Source organism: Parasteatoda tepidariorum, chromosome 7, assembly GCF_982258835.1.
Source record: "Parasteatoda tepidariorum strain Cologne lab strain chromosome 7, Ptep-v5.0, whole genome shotgun sequence".
NCBI lineage: Eukaryota > Metazoa > Arthropoda > Arachnida > Araneae > Theridiidae > Parasteatoda > Parasteatoda tepidariorum.
The window spans coordinates 80,171,002-80,197,264 of NC_141761.1; the positions used below are offsets into that span (position 1 = coordinate 80,171,002).

General features: G+C 28.7%; 1 protein-coding gene across 1 annotated transcript; it reads left to right on the plus strand.

Moving 5' to 3' along the window:
• Positions 1-25,486, plus strand: LOC107457090 (neuronal acetylcholine receptor subunit alpha-9). The gene is made up of 7 exons (XM_087168131.1): positions 1-521; positions 2,405-2,538; positions 16,944-16,988; positions 18,609-18,715; positions 19,543-19,765; positions 21,470-21,627; positions 25,252-25,486. The coding sequence occupies exons 1-6, from the start codon at positions 455-457 to the stop codon at positions 21,623-21,625; spliced, it is 732 nt and encodes a 243-aa protein (XP_087024257.1). The 5' UTR covers positions 1-454; the 3' UTR covers positions 21,626-21,627; positions 25,252-25,486.
• The last annotated feature ends 777 nt before the right edge of the window (positions 25,487-26,263 follow it).

The following is a 26,263-nucleotide window of genomic DNA, read 5'->3' on the forward strand; positions in this document are numbered from 1 at the left end:
GTTGCTTTTCAGCTTCTGCGCGTGGCTGTTCTATTTTGAAAGAATGGCTAGTTTTTCGCGTCTGTGTCGCAATGTTACCTCATGTCACTTCAGCGCGTGGCGTAGCCATCTTTTATTTCAAATAATAAGTAACTAAGTTACTATTGATATTTTCGATAATACAAAAATGTTATCGTTAAAAATCTGAAGTGACCGATAACCTCAGAAGATCGTTTTCTGGAAGGATGTCAGGCAATCAGGTGAAAAATAAAATTGATACCATCTTTCAATATTTTTGTCCATATCTTAAGTAGTTTTCAAACTAATAGGTTATTTAATCAATTAAAAAATTATCTTTACTAGAATCTTCAAAAATTGCGTTAATAGGGTAGATATAAATAACTTGTTATATTATAAGAGGAGGTTTTTCCTTTCTAGGAATTAAGTGAATTAAGTTCACTTTCAGAAGAGTTACATGATGTCTGGAATATTCAAATTTTTCGTATCGTTTGTCTTCCTTTTTTTCATTTCCAAAGTTAATGGTAAGTTTTAAAGAATTTTCCAATCTTAATTTCTTAATTATTCTGTATTAAAAGCTGTAATTTTTCTATTTAATTCTGTAACAATTTAACAGCAACATTTAAATTGTATTTTTTCATATTTTGAAGAGTTTTGAAACTAAAATGCCTTTAAAAAAGTTGAAATGTTTATTGTTGTACTTATAAGCTACGGCGATATATATAAAGAATTAGCCGTCTTTGTCGATCAGCTTGGTCATTTTCAAAATTATCATATGCACCATATAGACTTTAATGGTAATAAAGTCAAATGCACTCTGCAACTGTATTTGAATACTCTAATTCTCCAACCCTAATTAGTTTTAAGCAATATATTAACAATTTTTTTTACCGTCTAGCCGCTGCCCGCGGCTTTACCCGCATGAAAGCGCTTTGATTTCAATTTTAACTATTTCCAAGAGATGACCACGATATTTTCGATAAGTTCTTTATGTATTCAATTTAACAATTTAAATATGTCCATCACCTATTAAATTACACAAATCACCAGAAGTATGAGTTCGGAACATTTCAGCATAGTAGGTAACAGAAGTATTGAAATTATTTCCATCTCTGCTCATCCTAATGCTCCATTACGTGCTGTACTATCCCCTCACGCACCCCTTGATCCATGACTTAAGTGTCGTTTTATGCATATGCTATTGCTTGAAAAAGCCAGGCTCCGTCACTATTAACTGATATGACAGTATGTCCCGCCAAAGCACCGTTTATGTCAGAAAATTACTGCTCAGTTTTAGAAAGAAAAAGAAAATATAAATAATTATTATTCTAAAGAGAAACTTAACGTAGAACTAACTAACACCACTTACATTATTACTTAAGACAACCTAACAAAATGAACAATATCTGCCAATCGATAGAGAAATACCTGAGTTTAAGGTACCACGTAAGAGAAATATATATATATATATATATATATATATATATATATATATATATATATATATATATATATATATATATATATATATATATATATATATATATATATATATATATATATATATATATATATATATATATTATATATTATATATATATATATATATATATATATATATATATATATATATATATATATATATATATATATATATATATATATATATATATATATATATATATATATATATATATATATATATATATATATATATTATATATATATATATATATATATATATATATATATATATATATATATATATATATATATATATATATATATATATATATATATATATATATATATATATATATATATATAGATATAAATAGATAGATAAGATATTCATTTCTCAAAGTGTTAAATGTGATATAGTATAAATTTAAAAATATAAAAACGTTTACAATGATTTATCTTCATACAGAAAAGCAACATACTACAAAAAACTAAAATTGTGTTAAATTAACGTGTTAATCGCAAATACGATTCAATGTCTTAACAATTAATTTCAAAATTGAAATGCTCTTCTATGTATACTGAGAATAAGACATGCAGGGCTTGAGGTAATATAGTGTGAAAAGTTAAATTTTTTCTATGGGTGAGAGTTTTAAATAAAACGTTAGCCATATTAATGTTTCCAGATATGTGCTTCACATAACTGTACAATTTCCTTTTGATATCTGTACAATACAGGACATACGGAATAAGGAAATACAGGAAATACAGGAAAACAGGAATACAATACAGGAAATAAGACATTGCCCTCAGGAAAATTGTAGTAATTTTAACAAAACACGATCCCTTTCACAATCTGAAAATATGACTTCAGGCTTTTTTTAGATATTATTTTAACATCAATATTGAATATTTAAATTTCCTTCTTTTTGATTTTTAACCTCAGGAGTTGAAAATTCGGAGTCAGACTTAAGACGATTTTTATTCGAGAACTATGATAAATTGGTGAGACCTGTGAGAAAAACAACAGATACAATACCAGTTAGAATTAATCTACATCCAGCTGGATTGCGTGACGTGGTAAGTTAACAATTTATTTTAAAAATTGGATTGCGTGACGTGGTAAGTTAACAATTTATTTTAAAAATTGGATTGCGTGACGTGGTCAGTTAACAATTTATTTTAAAAATTGGATTGCGTGACGTGGTAAGTTAACAATTTATTTTAAAAATTGGATTGCGTGACATGGTCAGTTAACGATTTATTTTAACAATTGGATTGCGTGACGTGATAAGTTAAAACTTTTAAATATTAGCTACTAGTCTAGCAATTAAAATAAACAACACTTATTATGTCGTCCAGTGGTTGACTCCGCAAATACGAGGCCAACGGCACGTTATTGGCAATATCGAGAACAGCTTAGAGATAAACGTTTGTCGACCAATGTGGCATTTCAGATTCGAATCCCAGCAATGGCAATGTTCATTCAAATTCAGCTCTCTGGTTGCACCGACCGCAGTGCTGATGTCAAATATCTCCTGCGGAAGACGGGTTATTTGCTTAGTTATTGTTAGAATCTCCTCGTCATTTTCCTGTTCATGTAACGCAAATGCGGGTGAGTTTCATCAAAAAGTGAGACTAGCTTGCCGGAATGCTTGATCCACGTGTCTTCTTCTCTTCTGGATTGGGCTAAAAATTACAAATCTATGGAGTTCTTTGATAACAACAAAACTGAAATTGGGTGGATGCCCAACGTTTGTTTAAAAGAAAAATATAGTCTGTGTTTACATTTTAGATATGCTTATGCTCAGGGGCGCCCATATGTTTGAATTTAGGGGGGGGGGGCTCATGAAAGAAAACGACAAATAGCTTAATGAATTAAAAAAATTAATGAAAGGAAATTTTATCTGTTTAAATATTTTTAATTTAATTCGCTGTAATTAATTAAAATTAATTTAATAATTAATTAATTTCGCTTTTAATTATACATGATTAATCAAATACGCATATGTTTCATTATTAATTACAATAACACATTGGTTGTAACTTTTTAAATACACTAAATGGATAATGTAAAAACTTATCAAAGAGTTATAATTTAACAACATTATTAGTGATATAATCTTCAATCGGGGGTATAAAACGAGTGTTTCACAGGGAATCTAGACCAAAATTCACAACATTTATCAATGACCTAGAAATAAAATAAATATAAACATTAAATACTGCTTGATTAGTTAAAATAATATTTCAATTGAACAGCATAGTACAAATTTCGAAATTTCAAAACTTGCATGAAACGTTCTTCGGTTCTACATCATATGTTATGCTACTACGATCAAAAGCAAATAACTTTACAAAAAATTATTAAATAAAATTTTTTATTTCTAGCTTTTTTTTTATCACAAAGAGTATGTTATCATTATTTACAAATATATTGCAGAAAGAAATGGAATTTAATCAACAGTTCGATTGCAGAACTTTTTCTGAAAATGCAAATTGAACATTTCTTTTGCTTTTTGAAAACTTATCAATAGCTAATTTAACTAAATTTACATCCTTTATTCTATCCTTGTGAACATTCAATAAACATAAACTACTTAAACGTTCTTGAGTCATGGTACTTCTTAGCCATGTTTTGACTCGCCTCAGAGTGCTAAATGACCTCTCTACCGTACAAGTTGTTGGAGGTATTGTTAAATAGTATATTAAAATATTTTTGATAGATGGAAAAAATTCTGTTTCCGACAGACTTTCAAACAAAGTCCCGTGAAACTCCTTGTTTCGCCAAATGTCAAACCAGACTCTAGCTTCGTTTTCCAAATCCTCATTATTATAAAACTTTGAAAGGTCTTTCACAGTTTCAAAAAATGTTTCTTTGTTAGTGTGTTTAAGCACATTCGGATGAAAATGCATTCCTTTAATTGGAATCTGATTAGACTCTGAAAACCTAGTTTCAAGGGATATTATAAGAGAATCCAAATAAGGAATGAAAAGAGATTTTCTATAATATTCCAACGGTGTAGTTGCTGGAATATTTGACCTGCGAATTTGCTTTTTATTTATTCTGGGCATTTTGATTTCCACATCAATTTCATTACATGTTTTTTCTGCATCTTCAAAAATTTTATCAAATTCCTCGTCTGCTTCAGCCCTATGTTTTTTAAAAACTTCCAGCAAATCATTTTTTATATACCTATGTACTGCATAAAGGTCACAATCAACTGATTGCATTTTATTGACTTCTGGTTCCAAATATGATGAATATCTAGAAATAATTGTTAAACATATTACGAAAATTACGGAAGAAGTTGCTAAGTCTAACTGATGAGCTTGGGATCTTGTTTCTTGATTAACTTCTTCATCAAAACTTAAAGAGCTTAAAGATTCTTTTAAGGTTGAAAAATGTTTGGAGAATTGTTTAATACATTTGTATTTTTCAGTCCATCTTGTCTCACACAACATTGGAATATTCGGTGCTTTTTTCCTCCGTATAACACTTTCCTAAAAAATTTAATGACCGTTTTTATTGTACCTATGGTGTTTCGTACCTCGGCGAGGTTACTCAAGTCATTGACAACTAAATTTAGTCTGTGAGAAGCACAGTGAAAGAATATAGCTTTAGGATATTTCTGTCGTATCCTTTGTTGCACGCCAGTATCCTTTCCGGCCATTGTGGCGCAGCCATCAAACCCTAATCCAATTAACTTGGACATGTCCAGCCCTAATTTCTCACAAAATAGCAAAATGGTGTTGGTTATACTTTCCGCATCGAGTTTTTCCAGCTCCGTAAAACCCATGAATTCTTCTTTTACAGTAAAGCCAATTTAATTTTCTGTCACGTATCTGATCCCCAAAGACAACTGCTCTTTACCGCTGATATCGGCAGTTTCATCAACTAACAAAGAAAATGCTTGACAACTTTTTATCTCCTGCAGTATCTGATCTCGTATAATTGAACCACAAATACTAATCAATTCATTTTGTATTCTGTGAGAAGTATATTTTGCTTTCCCGGAATGAGATTTGAGGTGATTTTCAAGAGTCTTATCCCCGGCATCAATACGAAAACGTAGAAGATCTTCAAAGTTTCCTTCATGAGAGAGTTTTCCACGAAAAGGTATGTTATGGGATCCGCAAAACACTATTGTTTTTAAAATAGATTCTAGTTTTAATCTATTAGCCTGGATTAGTTGTGATGCAGCAGAATCTAACTGTTCTAATACAGTTTTGAACTTCATTTCTGCAGCATCACAAAAGTTTTTCGAATCGGTTACAGCATTAATATGCCACTGAGACTTTGAGTGGGCTCTAGCGTCCTCGTGAAAATGTTTGTAATCCTTTTGTGCTTTGGTTATAAACGCACCAAACAATCCTCTTTTCAAACTTTTTTTGAAAAGAACGCAATGTTTGCATAACCCACCTTTCAGTTCAGGAGAATAAACTAACCATGAATAAACAGTTAGCCAACTTTTCTGAAAATATCGTTTATGCTTCTTAGTTTCAGGAACGTCTTTCTTAAAATCATAATCCAAATATTTCACTTGTTGGTTCGTTAGTAAATCATATCTTTCGCTATCTGATACTATTGATTTATCTATGTATTGTCCCAAGTCAAATTTTTCTGTAATATTCTCCGGCGTGGACACACTTCCTGATGTGGACGGCTGTTGAATCAAATCAGTTGTTTGAACTTTGGGTAGAGCATCTATGTCAGCCGAAATTTCTTGAGGGGGATTGTTTTCTTCTAATCTAACCCTTTTTGCTGGTCTTTCGTTTTGCGGGGTAAAGAACTTTCGTATATCCATAATTTTCTGAAAAAAGGAAAACTTCTTAATTTATATAGCTCGTTAGAATTATAAAATTACTAAGATGCATCAAGGCAAATATCAACATTTGCCTTATATTCAAGGAAATTACTTATAACATTAAGACAAATATAACAACTTTAGAGCGATTCGAAGAATTTTACAAATTTGTAAAATTCTTGTATAGAAAAATCTAAAAAAAAAACCTAAGAAAATCGCCTGAAAATTGTTCATACTAATAATAACTCTTAACATTATCATACCGTTTAGACATTTCCTTCAGCACAAAATGTTACAAATCTAATCTGCATTTTAAAAATTTCAAAAATAAATTTGTACGAGTAATTGCAAAAATCTTGAATACCATCTAATCTAAAGCATTGAAACTAAATAAAATCGCACTTTCTCATTATTTTTTTTATTTTACGAGTCAAAATTTTTGGGTTTTCTAATCATTGTCCGCTCTTACGCATACAAATTTTAAAGGGTTAAAAAAATCGTCGATATTTTGTGGGTTATTTCAGGGGTGATAACAGAAACTCATCTGCGTATATTCCACAAATAAAAATAATTTCCGCGTTTTTGTTTTTACTATAATTATCATCTTGCCTTATTTATATTTCAGTATTACTGGCGCCTTTGCTTCCGTTCAAATTCACATACAAAAAACAAATAATAAAATCACTTGGATAGAATACTTTTAAAAAGATTGTTTTTTTCTTCGAAAAGATTTAGTTTAGTTTGAATAATAATATGTTTTTTGCCAAAAAAGAATTTCGAAATAACAAAGAAACTTTGAAAAAGTGTTAAAATATATTCATCATTCTTTTTGTAAAGAAATTTATAAACTTTACTTATGAAAACAGTTTTGATTCAAACCATGTCATTTTAGAAATTAAAACTACTTCGAAGGTACGATTATATATATAGTCAAAACAAAATATTAAAAAAAACAATAAAGTTTAACGACTAAAAATTTCAATTAAAAATTTAAATATTGAGAATAAAAATCAAAACTCTAAATCCATAAATTTCTTTCTATTAAAAAACTGAACAGTTTGGTTTCAAAAATGTGTCATTCAAGACATCAGTTAATTGAAGAGAAAAAAAAACATATAGAAAATTGCAGAAACATTTTTAGAGAGTTACTTAAATGTTTTAGGAGGCTTTTGGTTTCAATATTATTTTAAATAACATTTCTTTATATTTTTAATAGGAAGGGCAAGAGTCACTAAAATTAGTCAAAGGTCCACAGTTTGAACGGAGCTACATTACGAAAAATATGCATAAAGGAATTATTTTCTTCTTTTAAATTTGAGTAAAATAAAACGAATAAAATAGAACTTACCTTTCACTAGTATTAAGAAATTCCGATATAATATCACACAGAGACAGTCAGAATCACAAGCAAAGCCGAGACGCAAACAGTCGTCCTGTGGACTCATCAGTGGCGTGCCAACTTCTTCTTGACTGGGGGGACAAGCCAATTCTAAGTCATAAACTTTGTCCGATCTAGTATTTTAAAATAAGTTGTAGTATTTTAATATTGTAATTTATCTAATTTTAATTATTTATTATTATTTCCATTGCTTAGGACGACTATGATTTAACTATTACATTCACACCAACAAATTAGATAACGAAAAATGATTTATCAATCGGAAACAAATTTTAAAAAAAGTGTATTAAAATTTAATTAATTAATTTTGTCATTTTACTCCTTTAAATTCATTAATGCTGAGCAGGACATTTTATAGATACATATTAACCCTTTAATGAGCCATTTATTTCTAGTAAAGGTAAATTAAAGTATTTTTGGAATTGAAATTGATATAAGAATAGTAATTGATACAAGAAAGAATAACCCATTTAGCTTATAAAAAATTAATCTAAATTTTAATATTATTATTATTTTTTGGTAAGTATATTTATCTTGACCTATTTGAAACTTATTGAGTTTTACTTTTAGTTATTTATAAAATAAATTTTATGAATACTACAAACTTCAGAAGGAATTATGTATTTTATAACTTATATACGTTTTCTTAAACTAACAAATGGTAACCAATTTTATTCAAACGCACTGCAAGAAAGCTGAAATTATTAACAAATGGAAACCTAAATTAAAATTGGTAAAACAGTTCCCCATGGACTTTAAAAATTGGGAGAAATTATACTTACCACGGCCTTAGAAAGGGTTAATCATGATGACATAATGTGGTTTTTCGCTTCTCAAAAACATATTGAATCAAAAGTAATTTGTGATTTACATTTTGATTCTGGCATAGATTTTAATTTAATCATGAATATAAATTTTCAGTATACAAAAAAGGAGAATTAACTTTATCATATTAATTTAATTTTAATGATAAAGCACAAGTTGTATAAAAATTGCAACAAATGAAGGACGTAAAATAGATTGGTTTCTCAAATTAAATCTTATTTAAAAATTACTTTGAATTTTAAAGAAATCTTCTGATTTTTCTGGTTTATTCCAAGGTAAAAATTGTAAATATATTCAAAGAAAAAGAAAATATACAATTTAAGACATATATGCTGTAATTCAACGAAGTAGAATTAACTTTATCATATTAATTAAATTTTCACGGTAAAGGAAAAGGAATGAAAAAACTAAAACAAATGAAGGAATTTTCATTAATTAATTGTAAAATTATAACCAAAATTCTATTGTATATTTGAGGTTACATGGTTATTGTTTTTTTTAAACTGAACAATGTAATATTATTTTTCGAATTATAGCTATTCAAAACAAAAATGGATAGCTGGATAGATCTTTTGAAAAACCTAATGATATTGGGAAATTATATGTTATATACTTTTAAAATATTTAAAAAAACTTCAAGTATAAATTAAATGAAATATATTTAAAGAATTTAAGTTATTATAACAAAATATAGAGAAGACAATTAAGAAAAATATCATAAACATAAGCAACGCAAAAGCTAAAATCCGATAAAAATGAAATCGAAAAAAATATTTACAATTAATAAAATAATAAATCTGAAAGATTTGTGGTACTTTCAAAATTTATTACATAGTTTTTATGAAGACTTATTATTTTATTAATGAGTAAACAAAAATAAACAGAACAAAAACAAAAAGTCCCATTTAGCTTAAAAATATTTGAAAAATAACAAGGACTGAAGAATAAAAATTATTATAGAGAAAAAAATCCGAAGAAAATAATATTTTAAAAAATAACTAACAAAAAATTAAAGTAAACTACGAAGTTTGAAAATTAAAATGTAAGGAAAATGCATTTCTATAATACCTGACTAAATATAGAAAGTAAATCAAGTCAGACAAAAATCAAATTACTACGCCATGTATACTGACAAAAAATGCATTAAACTGTGTCTGACGCACAAAATAAGGAATAAATTAAAAGATTATCTAGCAACCTTAGAATCGCCCTGTTAATAATTGAAAATTACAAATCGCAAACATGAGAAGGCTCTGACTAAATTGTTGGGACCATTTTTTTTCCAGATTGCGGCTATCCCCATTATTTTAAGAAATCTATATACGTTGAAAGAAAAATGTTTATTCAAAACGTTTTTGTGGGGAAAATTTCTTGACTCTTAATACCGTCTACTTTTACACTACTCTAATTATTTCGCATACTAAAAGTTAGGCTCTCGAGCCATTCAAGTTGAGTCCTGCGAAAATCCGAGTTTGATCTAAGAGCTTTGTTTATTTATTTGCTTATATTATTTATTTATTTGCTCAATACATTGTTCGATTTTGGTATAAAATAGAAAGCTTTAGCCTCTCGCTCGTTCACTTAAATAAATAACGCGAATCGAGATTATTTGAAGTGCACTGCACAGAATCACAAATTAAAAGTGCGTGCGAGATATTACGCGAAAGAGCTCTCTAATAACGTTTATTCTTGAACGAAATAATAATTTGTGTTTGGTGCGTTTTAGCCGCTTCTGTACATATTCCGTAAATTTTAACATTTAACTGACCAATTAGAATGTAAAAATTCTTTTATCTCTGCTTTTATCACTTTTAGTAAAAAATGCGATGCGATTATATAACTGAACAATGTTTTAAACTTTTTTTTAAGAATTGGGTGTAAATGTCGGCTATGAATTTTTGTTTGCTTCTTCGAAATGAACTATTGTTACAATTTATATTCTCTTAATTAAGATTCCTCAAAATTGTCAGGAAATCACATGAATAATCGGAACTTAAGGCGAGGATTTTCATTTCGAGCGATCCAGAAAACTAATTATTAGAACAGAAATTTACACTAAATGTATTAGCTATAAAATCGACGATGGCTCCTAATTTTTAGTTTGCCCAGGGACTTCTTTTTTCTCTTTCAGTCGAAATCTTAAAAGAAATTATAAATTTTTTTTCCTTGATGCATACTTATGTTATGATGCGTTATTTATGTTAATTGATGATAAAAACAACAATCTTAACACCAAAAGAGTTCTATTGATATTGTCTATCAAAAAAAAAAAAAAAATTAAACGAAGCTATTATGGATATAGTCCATCAAATAAAACAAAAATATTTTGATTCAGATTATTATTATTATACGGTATACAGAAAGCCAAGTATAATGGAATTAACAAGTCAGATACATACTGAAAATTGTATTTCGAAGGTTTTATAACATCAAAAAATGGATTTAATTTAAAACCAAGACTTTGATGAAAGTATATCTCTGTCGATATATAATCTGGTTACCATATGACGTATGAGATAAAATAATAATTAAAAAAGAATAACATTTGGAGCTGATTTAATTTATAAAGTTATTACTTATAATTATTTTTTAACTTAATTTTTCAGACAATTTCAGTAAGTATCTGAATTGTTATATTGATATTAAACTTTTATAACTGGCGCATATATCACTTGCAATGAAAGCTTCAAACTTAAAATTAAATAAATAATCATAAAAAAGTCTTTAATAAAGTATCGTTAGTCAAAAAGGTAATTATAACGCAAGTCATGAAGTTTCAAGTTTTTAAAACTTCTTGAATCCGTTTAATATATTGTTATAAAAAATGAAATCACTTATTGGTTTCAAATCTAAAATTTTCAACACGTGTTATAGAAATTGGATAAAATTTTAGGGTTTTATGTATCGCATATGCTATCTTTTAAAAAGTCACAATTAAAAAAGTATTCGGCAGTTGTATCTTTAACATCGAGGGAAAAATAAAATTGCGTTACTTTAGTGTGTCCCAAAAATATAGCTATATTTCCTATCCAGTCCTAAAAATATAGCTATATTTTAAAAAAGATTCATTTTTGAATATTTTGCCAATTGAAACTTCTGATTAGAATGACGTGTATCTGATCAGAACATATATATTCACGTCATCATGCAATTATATATGACAAACAATCCTGACACAGGACTATTTATTTATTTATTTATTTGAAATTCCAAAGCAAATATCATACCAGAGAAAAACGTCATACGACTTTCTTCCTACGTAAAAAATCTTTTTTTAATGATTTGTCTTGACAATGAATATTATTTGCTTTCGGATTTTTAAAGAGAACAATAAAATTTTTTAAAAAAATGTGGAAAAATAAAATTTAAGCAGTTTTATGTGTAAGGTTTTTCTCATCTTGTTCCAGTTTTATTTATCAGGATTTAAATCGAAATTGGAAACGGAAAATAAAAATATTTAAATATTCAATATATTATCAAAGAGAAATATTCACATTTTTAAGAAATGTTAAATTAAAACAGTATTGATCGGATCAATTTTTTATCCTCTATCAGCAGTATTTATAATTTCAGCATTAAAATTTAAAAAAATTAATACTTTAAATTTAAAAAAATTATTCATGAAAAAAGCTTCTACTATGTTACTTAGCACAAAGTTATTAACACAATTTGACCATCCTATAAAATCACGATTAAAAAAAAACTACAAAAATTACGCTGAAATTTTTTTCTCACCAATGCTACGGAAATAAATTGCCCCATTCTTAGAAATATATGTTTTGTTTAATTAAAGTTTTTATTACTGAAAATAATAAAATATTATAGAAATTTTTAACGAAGCTTTTTTTAAGAATAATTTTTTTTGTTGCATTTTTATTGCTAAAAATGTAAATGGTAGTTACTTTTTTTGTATTAAGATAAAAATTATCATTATTTATGCAAATTATAGTTGGTCTATGAAGGTTTTTTCAAATTATTTATTTGACATGAGAGAGGGAAAAAGAGAGAGAAAATGTGTAACGGATTTGGTGTTTGAATTCTGCTCTACATAATCAATCACATATAATGGTTATCATATAAGAAAAAAATAAACTAGTAAATTTAAAAAAGTAGAAAAGGGGGAAAAAGGAAATTCTTGAAAGTCAAGGGAGTCTTTGAAACCAATTTTTATCAGTGGGAGGATGCATTTTATTACTCTTTCCAGGGAAGGGTAAAAGAAATGAAATTATTTCAGTTTTCTAAACATTTAATATATTTTATATGCAATGCGTTTTTAAGAAGTATTTTGTTTTTAAAATTGTTTTTTTTCTCGTTTAATTACGTATATAGAAAGTTATCATATGTAAAAAGAAGTCTTTGTCTTAAGAAAAAAACAGTTTCTTTTTTCTAAAATTACCAATTAAACTGAATTTTATTTTCACGAATGTCTAAATTTCAGAAGGGGCAAAAGACGCTATTCGCCCTTCAATAAAATTTTTGCTTTTGAAGATTGCTTTAAAGTAGAAATAAATAGTACTTTTTTCTAAAATTACCAATTTAACTTAACTTTATTTTCACGAATTGCTAAATTTCAGAAAGGGCGAAGCACATTATTCGTCCCTTTAATTTAAATTCACTACTAAATAAAGTTTTTGATTTCGAAAATGACTTAAAAGTAGAAAAAATGTTTTTTTTTTCTAAAGTTATCAATTTAACTTGACATTATTTTAACGAATGGCTAAATTTCAGAAGGAGCGAAGCATATTATTCGCCGCCCTTCAATTAAATTTCAGAGGAAAATGAAATTTTATATTTTAAAAATAGTTTCACAGTAGAAAAAAATAAGACTTTTTAAAAAGTTACCAATTTAATTTGGCTTCATTCTCATGAATGTCTAAATTTCATAAGGGGCTAAGCACACTATTCGCCCCCTCAATTAAATTTCAGAATAAATAGTGTTTTCTTTTTTAAAAAAAAAACAACTTTGAAGTTGAAAAAAAGTTTTTTTTTTCTAAAATTACCCATTTAACTTAACTTTATTTTCACGAATGGCACATTGTTCACCCCCTCAACTTAAAGTCTCTGTAAAATAAAAATTTTGATTTCGAAAATAATTTTAAAGTAGAAAAAGAAATGGTTCCTTTTTTTTTTTTTTAACTTGACCTCATAGTCACTAATGTCTAAATTTCAAAAGGGGCTAAGCACACTATCCGCTCCCTCAATTAAATATCAAAAGAAAATAATGTTTTGTTTTTTTTTAAATTTAAAAAAGTTCCTTTTTTTCTAAAACTACCAACCTAACTTTATCTTCACGAATGGCTAATTTTAGAAGGGGCGAAGCACATCATTCGCCCCTCAATTAAATTAAATTAATTAATTAATTCGACCCCTCAATTTAGTTGAAAAAAATAAGGTTTGTTTTCCCTCTAAGTTTACTAATGTATAATTTGACTTCATTATTTTTGAATGTCTAAATTTCAGAAGGGGCGAACCGCATTATTCGCCCCCTCAATTAAATTAAATTAATTTAGCTCTCGCCCTCTCAATTTAGTTGGGAAAAAAAGGCTTTTTTTCCTCTAAGTTTACTAATTTAAATTGACTTCATATTTGTGAATGTCTAAATTTCAGAAGGGGCGAAACGCATTATTTGCCCATTTATTAAATATCAGAGGAAAATAATGTTTTCTTTTTGAAAAATAGCTTCTAAGTTGAAAAAAAGATCCTTGTCTTTATATTTATTATAACCTGTTACTTTAACTTCAGAGGAAAATAGCTTCAAAGTTCAATTTAAAATGTTTTTTTTTTTTCTAATAATTTACTTTTTTACTATTTTTTGATTGGAATTTTACTTGATTTTATTTTCTCGAATGTTCAAATTTCAGGAGGGGCGAAACATATTATTTGCCCCCTCATTAAAATTTCAGAGAGGGCGACTGACCCCCCCCCCACGGCTGGCACGCCACTGGGACTCAACGATTTGCACTTCTGTTCTTGCCCAATGTCCAAGAATCCCCCGTAGGCTCTGGGATCTTCTTGAGTAGGCCCGGATGAATGACAGCTCTAATCACCGGTATCATTTGATGCCTATTTGCAGTAATTCAATGCCGCAGAAAAGAGAGAGATCGACCCATCCGCGCGCCCTTCAAGCAAGTGATAACAAAAGCAAACATGATCTTGAATTGCTTTAGAAAATTTGGATTTTGTTAACTTGAAAAGGACTTTGATTCGAAAGGCTTTATGTTCATTTTTTTCAGAAATGCCGAAATTTCATTTTGTCCTATTTCGATTGGGCTCTAGTGAAAATCTGGGGATCTAGGGGGGGGGGGCTGGGCCCCTTCGGCCCTCCCCTATGGGCGCCCATGCTTATGCTCATTCATCTGAGGCTGGATAGATTTCAAGAAACCGTCGGGGATAAGAAACTATTTTACACAATGGCAGCAAAATACCTTAACCCACTGTACTATCGTAGCTTATTTTTTATTAAACACACATAACCGATATAAGTTAACAATTTCTTAAAAAATATTTTCTGCACTAAGAGGCGTTTCCTCTCCCGACCAAACTCAGATATCAAAGGGATGGAGACTGGTAGGGCAAAAAAATCTAAATATGCTTTCATTCCTTTTAATTTAAACTTCACAAAACTAATGGTAGATATTTACTTTGTTCGGCAGTACCTTCTCATGTATGCAAAATACAAGGTCGTCATCCAATCAGTTGAAACATAAAGCGTATAGATTTTGGTTTAATTTTTTTTCTGAAAAAATAAGGACAATACAATTCTGCAATCAACTGTTTTTTAAATGTATTAAATTTGCATACAATTGTCTGTTTTTAGATTTTTGATAAATATTTTTGTTTTTACGCTGTTAATGCTATGAGAATGTTTTAGCATCATCCAAATCGGCTTTTTAAACTGTAACAAAAATTGAATTTTTAACAATTTGAAGGCTGACAAATATGTAGTTTTAAATTATTTACTCAAAAGCACTAATCACAAAATTTTGCTGCTCTCACATTTTGAGGAAAAATTCATAGGAATACTATTTCTCCTAATCTTATGAATTGATTTTTTTATTTTTCATTTTCTAACGGTGTTTTGTTGCCGTATAATAATATCATTTAAAGTTTGTTAAAAACCGAAAAATATCGAGAAAACGCTTGTTAAAAATTTTACATGAAATGCAAGATGGCGACGATAGAGATATCTTAATATGATAAGTAATCAATCGAAATGTGTGGTTAGAATATGATATCTGATTTTTTAAGTAGAAGAACGTTTATAATAATGCTCCATGTTTGCTTTATGTTCGTCTTTGCTCCGAATTAGGAACTAGAAAGTACCTATAAATCCTAACATCATCATTCAATCTGTATATCCTAAATTAATATAATCCAATCTTCTATGTAATTCTCCCCAAAATAATCCTCCCATTGAATCTGTAATTCTTAAATTAATGACTAACATATTCAATTAAAATAATACCCATGAATTTATAAATTTAACGGAAAAACTGTTAAAAAAATATGCACTATAATAAAAGAAATTAATCATGAAAAAAATAAATTAGTAAATAAAATTCATAATACTTTTCAATAATTTGCCCACCCACTGTTCTTAAAATATTATTTTTTGAAATTTCTTTTTATTGATTTATTTTTTTGCGTATTTTCTTGCTTTTTATTCATTCAATTATTTTTCTTAAAATTTTACTTTCTGTAATTTTGCCGAAACGATTGTTTTTCTCTGTAGAGTTTGGTTATAAGAGTTTTTTTTAATCAAATATAATATTAATATAACTATCCATAAGTATATTTTAATTCAATTTCTCGACATTGTTTTTAAGCAAAGTACTTTTCTCATTATAAAAAGCCTTCCCGCTACAGCCTGCTTCGAGCCAGAAGTTGTCATGGTCGTTAAGGCTCTACAATTGCGTCATCAACAGCATAGTTGCGGCAATGTGGTTAGAGCTGCGCACAGACCATCTATCTGAAGCTCAGTGGGCTTCAAGCCGCCACTGGGGATCGAACCCCAATTCTTCACAATGGCAATCAGTACCTTAATCACTGAGACATCACGGTTCAGCTACCATTAAAGGAATAAAAAATACAAGAGACATTGTGCCGAAAAATTGCTGACTTTTACGCAAAATGATCTCTTTAATTCGAATGTGACCCTCGTTTCCACCCATCACTCATTGTTTTCTGAGAACATCCCACATTTATCACTTTTTAAAACGTTTATGGTCAAGAATTTGAGTTGAAGACCACGAATGGCGTTTATGGCCCTAAATTTGATTCCGTACTGTAATAAATACACATATTGAAGTAGGTATTTATGACAGCACATTAGGGTCTTCGAAAACTACATAATTTGTGCTTTAAAAAGTTGTTTTCCAGTGTATAAAGTGTGTTGTTAAAATAGTTTATTCTTTAAAAAACTGGAAATTATTGTAACTTCATTTAATTTTCAGGATATAAAAGATCGGCAAGTGAAGTTTGTTTCTTGGTTATCCATGGTAAGTATTAGAAAACTACATATAGTTTGTTTATAGAAATAACTTCCCTCGCTACAATGAAGGCCATTGGCTGCTATAGAATCGAGAAAAAAAATGCTTTTTAAAGAGGGAAGTTTCTTTCTCCCTTTATTCTCTTTCTCTCGCTAACCTGGGTCAATATTTGGCCCAACATCATTTCTTAAATATTTAAATCTCTTAACCATAATCATCGCCATTGCTTCGGACGAATATCGAGGGATGCTCTTTACATAGACAGACTATAAATGCGTGTTATGATAAAACAAATTAATTTTCTCAGAATGATCCACTTTTAAATCTTTTGCGGGGTTTTACAATTTTTTACACGAGGATCTTTCTCGTGATTGGTTGTGCATAGCTGCATAATATCTTTTTTTTTTCTTTTTTTAAATTTTTATTATGTCACTGCAAAACTCTTATACATGTAATGAATTCTTAAAAAAAAATTAAACATGACCTGACTAGAGGTTGCTACAATGCCTTCTTTTTATGTATACACAACGCTCAAAAGAATGTAAAAAAATTGATGGTGTCCCTTCAATTATTGCAGGGTAATGTGAGTGGGTGTACACATGTTCACGTGGGTTTTTCTGTGATCATTTTTAAGGTATGAGAAATATGCTGTCTGACTAAAAGTATCCGAATCCACCCAAATGTACGGATTTGTAGAAACTTGAGACTTAGATTAATGTGATGTTACCCCCCCCCATTGCATCGATATAATGCATGCACAACCTACATGTTACGTGCATATGTGGCGTAACTACCACTACAAATGCTAAATAACAAATCACTAGTATATAAGACATGTTAACTTGAATCCATTTGTAGTGGTAGTTACGCCACACATACAGCGTGCATGTGACAAATATAGATCTCAGTGAAATGTTGATTGTTGGATCCATCCGTTAAATTATTATGGTAAATCATTTTGCCGCACCAAGCATTACTATGATTATTAATAAAATGCAATTTTAAAATAATTTTAAAATGTGTAGGTTATATATTTTCAAGACGGAAGACTGCTATTTAGTTTATGGTTATTAAAAATTGCAGGTATAGATTTAAGTATTTTACGAAAGCAGCTTTAATTGTATTTGCAAGAATTTAAATATGCAGGCGGAAGCAAAAAACCGGTCATTCAAAAACCAATAAAACCAAATCAAGCAATATGAATATAAATAAAAGTAAAGTATGTTCGCTTATGGATAAATGGATATGAAGATTGGTATTTTTTAATTAACAATTATTCTTGTTACGGCGAATTCTAATTAAAATTAGATTAAAGCGTGTATATTAACCTGCACAAGGCTTAGTAAATATTGGAAAGAAAAATTTGATATCCACAAAGCAAATCGAAGAACTTTACCGGACACTTATGTGTTGCCTCGTAACTGAGGGGAGTTTTATAAAAAAAATTTACTGAACAGTTTTTTTCTGACATAATTTGTTTTAAATACCTAAAATGCTATCTGGGCTATAATATTTGGATTGCATCGAATAAAGTTTTTAGAATAATTGAAAAAAGAATGACGACATAAATATTTTAAGTATTTATTATGTGAAAATAATTTTAGTTATATATTATTGTCATTTATTTAGAGATGGGAGGATGTATATCTTACATGGGATGCTGCTGAATATGGCATTGATCGACTCATAGTTCCAATGGACCTAATTTGGACTCCTGACATCTCCCTCTATACAACGTATGGTAGCTATTTTCATTGTTATTACAAATTCAGATAGATTTTTTTTGTAGCATTTTTTGTTCTCTGAAATTTTTTTTTAAAGAAAAAGTAATGTAGAAATTTTTAAATGTTGCGAATTAGGTGTCTTACATTCGATGAAAAATAATTGCAATTAGTACTTCGGTGCTTGTGATATGGTATTCAGTCAATAAGTAATCTATTTTCTGTTTATGAAAAATGTTTTAAAAGAATAAATTAAAAATTCAATACCAAAAAAATTCCCCCTTAAAAATATTTTTTTTTGCATTTAAATTTGACTTTATTACTTAGTAAAATAAATCTAAACTCTGAAAGCTATAAGCTATCAGTTATAATCTTACTTTTACATATATATATATATATATATATATATATATATATATATATATATATATATATATATATATATATATATATATATATATATATATATATATATATATATATATATACGTGTGTGTGCGCGTGTGCTCGATATGGTCCCACAATAAAATATATTTTAAAAATATCAATTAAGATTTCTTCAAAATTGATTCGTGATTAGTGTTTTTTTTTCTTCCTCGTTTAAACATTACTTTTCGACCCCTAATATTTAATTTGGCAAGATTTCTAAAAACATATATTAAGGGCGTTGATTACAAAGCTTTTAAATTCGTTCAAACCTGCTTTTATGACATTATTTTAAATTTAAATATGTATTTGTTAAATTTAATTCATAATCAGAATAATACCGGTCAGATTCTAAAATTTGATCCATGGCTTTAAAATAATGTAGTTGTGTTATAAATGAACTGGTATATTTTTAGAGTATCTGACGACGGGTTGTTTCCTAAAGCTCAAACAAATGTGATTATATATCATAATAGTACGGTTTTATGGTCGCCAATTTTCACAGTGAAGAGCAGATGCCAACCAACAGAAAATCAGGTCACTGAAGACACCTTTCAATGCACCGTAAAATTGGGATCTTGGACGTATCACATCGGCCTCTTAGACGTACATCACTATATTGATGATCCTTTAACAAAAGTAAATGCATTATTATTATTATTTTACAATATTGAACGCAAAAATTATAGTAATTAATATTTTCTATTAAAATTAATATTTCTATCGTAAAACTGTTTTTTTTTTGTTTATTGCTTTTTTTTATTTATTTGAGTACCAAATTTACATTAGACGGATTTCAAAAATTGCTAGCTGAAATGAATTTACAATACAACATGCGTACAGGAAATTCGCCTTTTAACAAATTTTCAAACAAAATATAGATGTAGAAAGTGTATTCGGATTAAAATACTTCAATACAGGACGATTTGTTTATGTTTGACGCTAAGGCTGTTCTCGTCTAAGAGTCTTAATATTCAGCTAGAAGAGAAGTTTTTTAATATTGATGTTGATTATATTTGCAAAATGTATTTAGAACTCTCTTGCAGACAAAAACCATTCAATCAAATTCTGCTACTTTGAATCTTCTAACACAAAGAAAACATTCAAACTCTGTCACTTTGAAATTTATTGTTTACAGAAAACATTCAAACTCTGTCACTTTGAAACTTATTGTTTACAGAAAATATTCAAATTCTGTCACTTTTAATTCTTTTGCTTGCAAAAAGCATTCATATTTCGTCACTTTGAATCTACTTGCATACAGAAAACATTCAAATTGTATTCTGTCGCTTTGAACCTTCTTGCATAGAGCAGACATTCAAATTCTATGTCACTTCGAAACCTTTTTGCACGCGGAAAGTATCAAAAAACCTTCTTACATACAGAAGACATTCAAATTCTATTCTGTCTCTTGAAGCCTTATTGCATGCAAGTAACATCTAAATTCTGTCACTTTGAATCTTCTCGTACATAGAAAGCATGCAAGTTCTGCAACTTTGAACATTCTTGCATAGAGAAAACATGTAAATTTTGTCACTTTGAACTGTCTTCCACTCAGCTCTTCAACTTTGAGTTTACCTTATTTTTTCACCCTATTTTCATTTAAACAGTACATTTTAGGTGGAACTACTAGAGGCCTGGTTTCTTAGGACAGGATGCCGTCAGCTGGAAATCAACGCTAACCTCTGATTGGTCAATTTGTGAGTTTGATAGTATACGTCACCGAACGCTCATCTTGAACTACAATTGCCGTCCAACTCAACTGCAGTTGGATTACAACGTGACGTTAACCACAGAAGCAATGGCGGACAACATCCAACAGCGCATTGAAATCAGCCAAGATTTTGATTTTGACATTAAACATAGCTTCTTCATTAAACATAGCACTCTTCATTTAACTCAGCTATAATGTGTTTTTTCTTGGACAAAGTCATTATTTGTTCTCTAAAACACTGGTCGACAGTAACAAAATCAATACAAATTCAAAACAAATATTTGTTTACGTTATTAACGCATGCGCAATGAGAGATAATGTCTGCGTTGGGCCGACTGCTCACGCTGAGCTAACAAAAAAGTATTTTTATGGCGTCAGCTCTACGTCAACTTTCCGATGACGCCCAAATAAGGTGCTAGTTCTAAGAAACCAGGCCTTGAGCTAACAAACCAGTATTTTGTTGGCGTCAACGGGACGTTGACGTCCCGCTGACGCCCAGATAAGGCGCTTGTCCTAAGAAGCCAGACCTTAGATGTTTTTTAATGCATAGATATGAGAGAAATGCTTTTTATTTCTGCTTGCATCAACCATTTTCTATGAAATTGTCAAAAACTTCATATTTTATTCAGGCTATGAATGGGGAAAGTTTCTACAACCAACACCCTAAGTGGATCTTGGAATCAATGACGGCCTCTACCGAACCAAAAAAGTACTCATGTTGCAATGAGCTGTATCCTACTGTAAGCTATGATATGCGGTTTAGGAAGCGCCAGAATGACTCATAAAAGTAAGCTTTACTGAAGCGTAAGTTCAAAATCTGAAATAAGCAGTAGCTATATTTTACATGTACATATTTTATTTTATGAGAAAAAGAATCATAATAATTTTTGTTCAAAATACGACTCAGGTTCGATAAAAATAACGAATCATTTTTGAATAAAAAAATGAACTATTCTTTATCTACTAACTCTTATAAATTTGATCAAAAATTATTCCAGCTTCCATATTGAAAGGAAAGTACCCGTTTTTTGCTAGAAATTTTTTTTTCTTCGACTGTGCAACAAACTACGCCTGCCATAATAATAATAATTTGTATCTAACTAGGTATTAATTACGTTGTATTTAGTCATGTTTTATTTATATTATAGTAATAACATTACTAAAGAATAAGCTTAAAATTTGAGAAACTAATTACTATTTTCTAACTATTTTTTTACGAAAAAAAGGAATTATTTTAGGTCAAGTAACAATTTAGGTTTCTTAAAAATAGTGTATCTTTTTTTATTTATAATCATGAAATAAATCGTTTGTGAAGAGAAAATTTAACTTCTTTTGATTACAAAATGAATAATTTGGAACCAAAGTAGTATCCAATTTGATTAAAAATTATTCTATCTTCCATGATGAAAAATGGAAAAATGCGTTTTATCTGAAACGGGAAAAATGCAAGCCTCGCCTGTACAACATACTATGAATTCTGTAATAATTGTTAATATTTCTCGTATCTAATAAGGCATTGGTTAAATTTTAACCAACTTTTTCATATCTGCATCGTAGTTATGATGGTTTTGCGCTCAATGCACTGGCAAAGAAATCTGCAGTAAGTGATAAACTAGACTTAAACTTACAAGAAACATAATTAAAGCTAATTGGCTCATTTCAAAACAGATAGTTTTTTTATTTTCTGAAACCAAATATAAAACCTATTTGATCAATCACGACTTAAATAATAAATCATGATTTATCAAAAACTATAATTTTTACTTTGAATACGTCGCCAAATTAAATTCATGCCGCAGGATCGAGCATTGTTGGCTACAAAATGTTACTTTAATTTATGACTTTCCTCCTCAATCGGAAATTTTAATAATTGCGTTTTAAAAGGCTAAACTTAAAAACTTAAATTATGAAATTAGAATAAAAATTATATTTGTTTAAGTAATAACTTCAAAAGTTACAAATATTACAAGCATTTTTTATTTTAATATTTTTTTAGCTAAATTAGAACTTTAACTAGAAATAATTTGAAATTAATTTTTTACAATTATCTTGAACGAGATTTTCGGACGTCCTTTATTATTACAACATTTAATGAAATTTTTGGCGATTCTCTACGAAGTATTTTGTTTAATAACACTGGGAAGCAATTTTTTTATTGCTTTTATGAAAATACCTAATTCGTTTGACGGGTTTGGGGAATCTTACCTAATTCGGGTGAGGATTTTCAAATCTGAAATTAATTTTACTCCTAAAGCTAGAGATATTTTTTTAAATGGAATTTTTAGACTACTTTTTGTCTAAATGTACAAGTTTAAAAACGTTATATATAGCAGGGGGTCGCCTAAAAATACAACGAACTTCTAGGGTAGTTAGAACTTATTATCAAGATTAAAATTGCATAAAATCATGATTAAAACTGTATGTTCGGAAATGTCGTCGAGCACGTTTAAACCGCCTCCCTATTATGGCGAAAAAGTAGCACACGGATAATCAGTTCATAATTGGGTGAGTGCTCTAGCGGCGTATGACGGCATTTTTGGGCATGGGTTCCTATGTAATTTTAATCATGATGATGTGCCTTAAATCCCCTACAAGCGTATTGCTACATTTATGTGACTCACTATTTTATAAAACATTTTTAAACTTACACATGTCAACAAAAATAGATTGTGAATGTAGTTTTTTTAAAAAAACTGTAGCTTGGGGCGGGAAACCGATTGCAGATTTGGATTTAGCAGTGCGATTTTATTCAAAATCCGTTAAAAAATCTCCTTAACAGAAAAAAAAAATTGTTCCATAGTGTAATTTATGTCTCTGAAATTAATGTGAAAAGAAAACATATCTTACATATAAATTATTTTATAACGAGAAAAAAAAAAACTAACTGTATTAAAAATTTACTTCAGGAACTTTCATTTTTGGTCATAGTTATTAAACTATTACTTAATTGTATATCATTTGCTCGGTGAGAAATGCATATTTATTGTTATAACGTTTTCCCCCAAAGACATATTTATTACACCATTTAAAGAGTATATTTATTATATTAATTTCAACGTATATATCGTAGACTATTGTCAGTGTTATGCAGTAAATGCTCTGCTACCACTCATAATATACATAGTTAAATATATTATCAGAAATGAAATCAAAGAAGTATACATATTAGGGGACCGAAGTTTATTTGTAAACAAGGAAGAAGCAAAAACGAGATCAAAATCTAACGAATCACTACTGAGAACAGCGAGACGGAAAACATCCAAACCTGTTTTGAAAGCAACCTGAAATGAAGGGTGATTATAAGGCAACATTTTAAGGAATTTTGGAAAACATTTCCGGTATTTTTTGGTGCCGATATTTTTCCCCATAAAATCCATTTTAACCGGAGCATGTTACGGAACAAAAGAAATTAATATATTGTAATAATTACCGTAAAACTACTGAATACCTCAAATAAAATAATATTACTGCAAAAATGATAGCGTAATATTTTACGTTTAATGATGGATTTTACGGAAAAATGAATTTTATGGATGAGGCACCCAAAGTACCGGTACTTCACATCGTAATTCAATCTGGAATTTCTTACAGAGAATTAGAATCAACTACATATCCTTTCTTGGATAGCATGTTTGGTATCTTGAGTCCCACCTTCCTCAGCAGTGATTTGTCAGATTACAACAGCGTTTTTCATTTTTTTTCACTTAAATAATAATTTGGGACAACTAATGGATGCATTTTTTGATACTTAAATTAATTCCCTGCATATCTTGCTCTTACTGATTTTGCCGAACACTTATTTTTTCTAAATTTGATTTTTATTTTATTTTAAAATTATAAATTGAATCAGAGAAATCTAGATCAGCATTGTGAAATCAGATAAGACAATGCACAATGTATTTTTCCATCCTTCGCTAGTTCATCCTTTCGCTCAGTATATTAGCAATACTGAGCTTGCATTTCCCAGTAAATAATATATAAATTTTCGGAGTTCAAGTTTAATTTAAAACTATATTGTTGTATCAAATTTAAAGTAATATCGGATGAATTTTTAACAAGCAGCAACCATTTAAATCGAATACATATATAATAAATAAAAAAAGTAAATGGAAAAGAGAATAAAAAAATCATGCTGTCGAAATCATTTAATTAAATAATGTAAAATTTTTAAATGATATCTATTTAATAAATAAGAATCATATAAAATTTTTCTAGAGGAAAGTGTCAGGATGTGAAACGTGTACAATAATTTTTCTTAGTTCAATCTAAGAAGCATCACATTTATTTAAAAATTAAAATGTTAAGATTAACAGAAGAATATTCATATAAGTCTTATTCTGGCGTAAAAGCTTGCTCAACGAAATTTTTAATCTTGTATGCTCATTTTGTCAGTATTTGTTTAATTTTCTAGGTAAAGTGATCAAAGTGAGATATATTATATGATAGCAGTGAAAGATCTAACAGAGGATTGAATTTTTGTCTATGATAAAGAAATAAATTACGAAATATTTGGTAAAAAAAGGTTGCAGCTCATGTACCACATGGTCTTCAAAACTTTTGTATTAAACGTTATTGCAGCTGTATTATTTTTTTTTCCAGTTGTCTGCCAAATGTATTCATTTTATAATAAACTAATTGTCAAGCAAGTGGAATTTGTTTCATTTAGTATATAAGCACTTAAATTTAAATAATCTTCACTCATTAAATGCTACATTTTCAAGTGATATCACATTACCGAATCATTAGGGTGAGGAGAAACGTATAATGATAATTTTTTAAAAGGAAAAAAAGTACAGTTTATGATACAAATTTTATTTCCATTTCAATTATTTTGACGAATAATTGAGAACCTTGTTATTATCTCAATTGATTCATTTCTTAACGTATCCTCATTATTTAGTATTAATATAGATCAAAATGAGTAAAAAATATTGTATTTAGCATTTTAAACATTTATGGTTATGAAATACAGCTTAAAACATCGTTGTCTTTTGCGGCGTTAAAGGTGAAATCTTTGAAACACGACTCACTTCCAAATAATAATTTTTTTAAATTTGCATTTATTCGCAGTAAAACAACAACAGTGTGAAACAGTTATTCAGCAATGAAATTTCTTTAATTTACAAAACCAATTATTCATAAAATTTTGAATGTAAATGAATAAAAAATTCTAAACTACTATTTTGTGGATTTTATATTTTAGTACAAATATAATTCCGATAATCTAACAGATTCTTAATAACTATTAGTCTATTTTAAATAATTGAAAAATAGCCAAAATTATTTTTGCCTGTAATTAGATCATTAAAAAAAATATATTAAAAGGGCAACGGTTTTCTATTTGAGTCAAAGCTTAGGCAGAAAAAATAAATAAGAAACCGAAAGAGTCGGAGTAAGAAGACTCCTGGTTGATTAAAAATAAA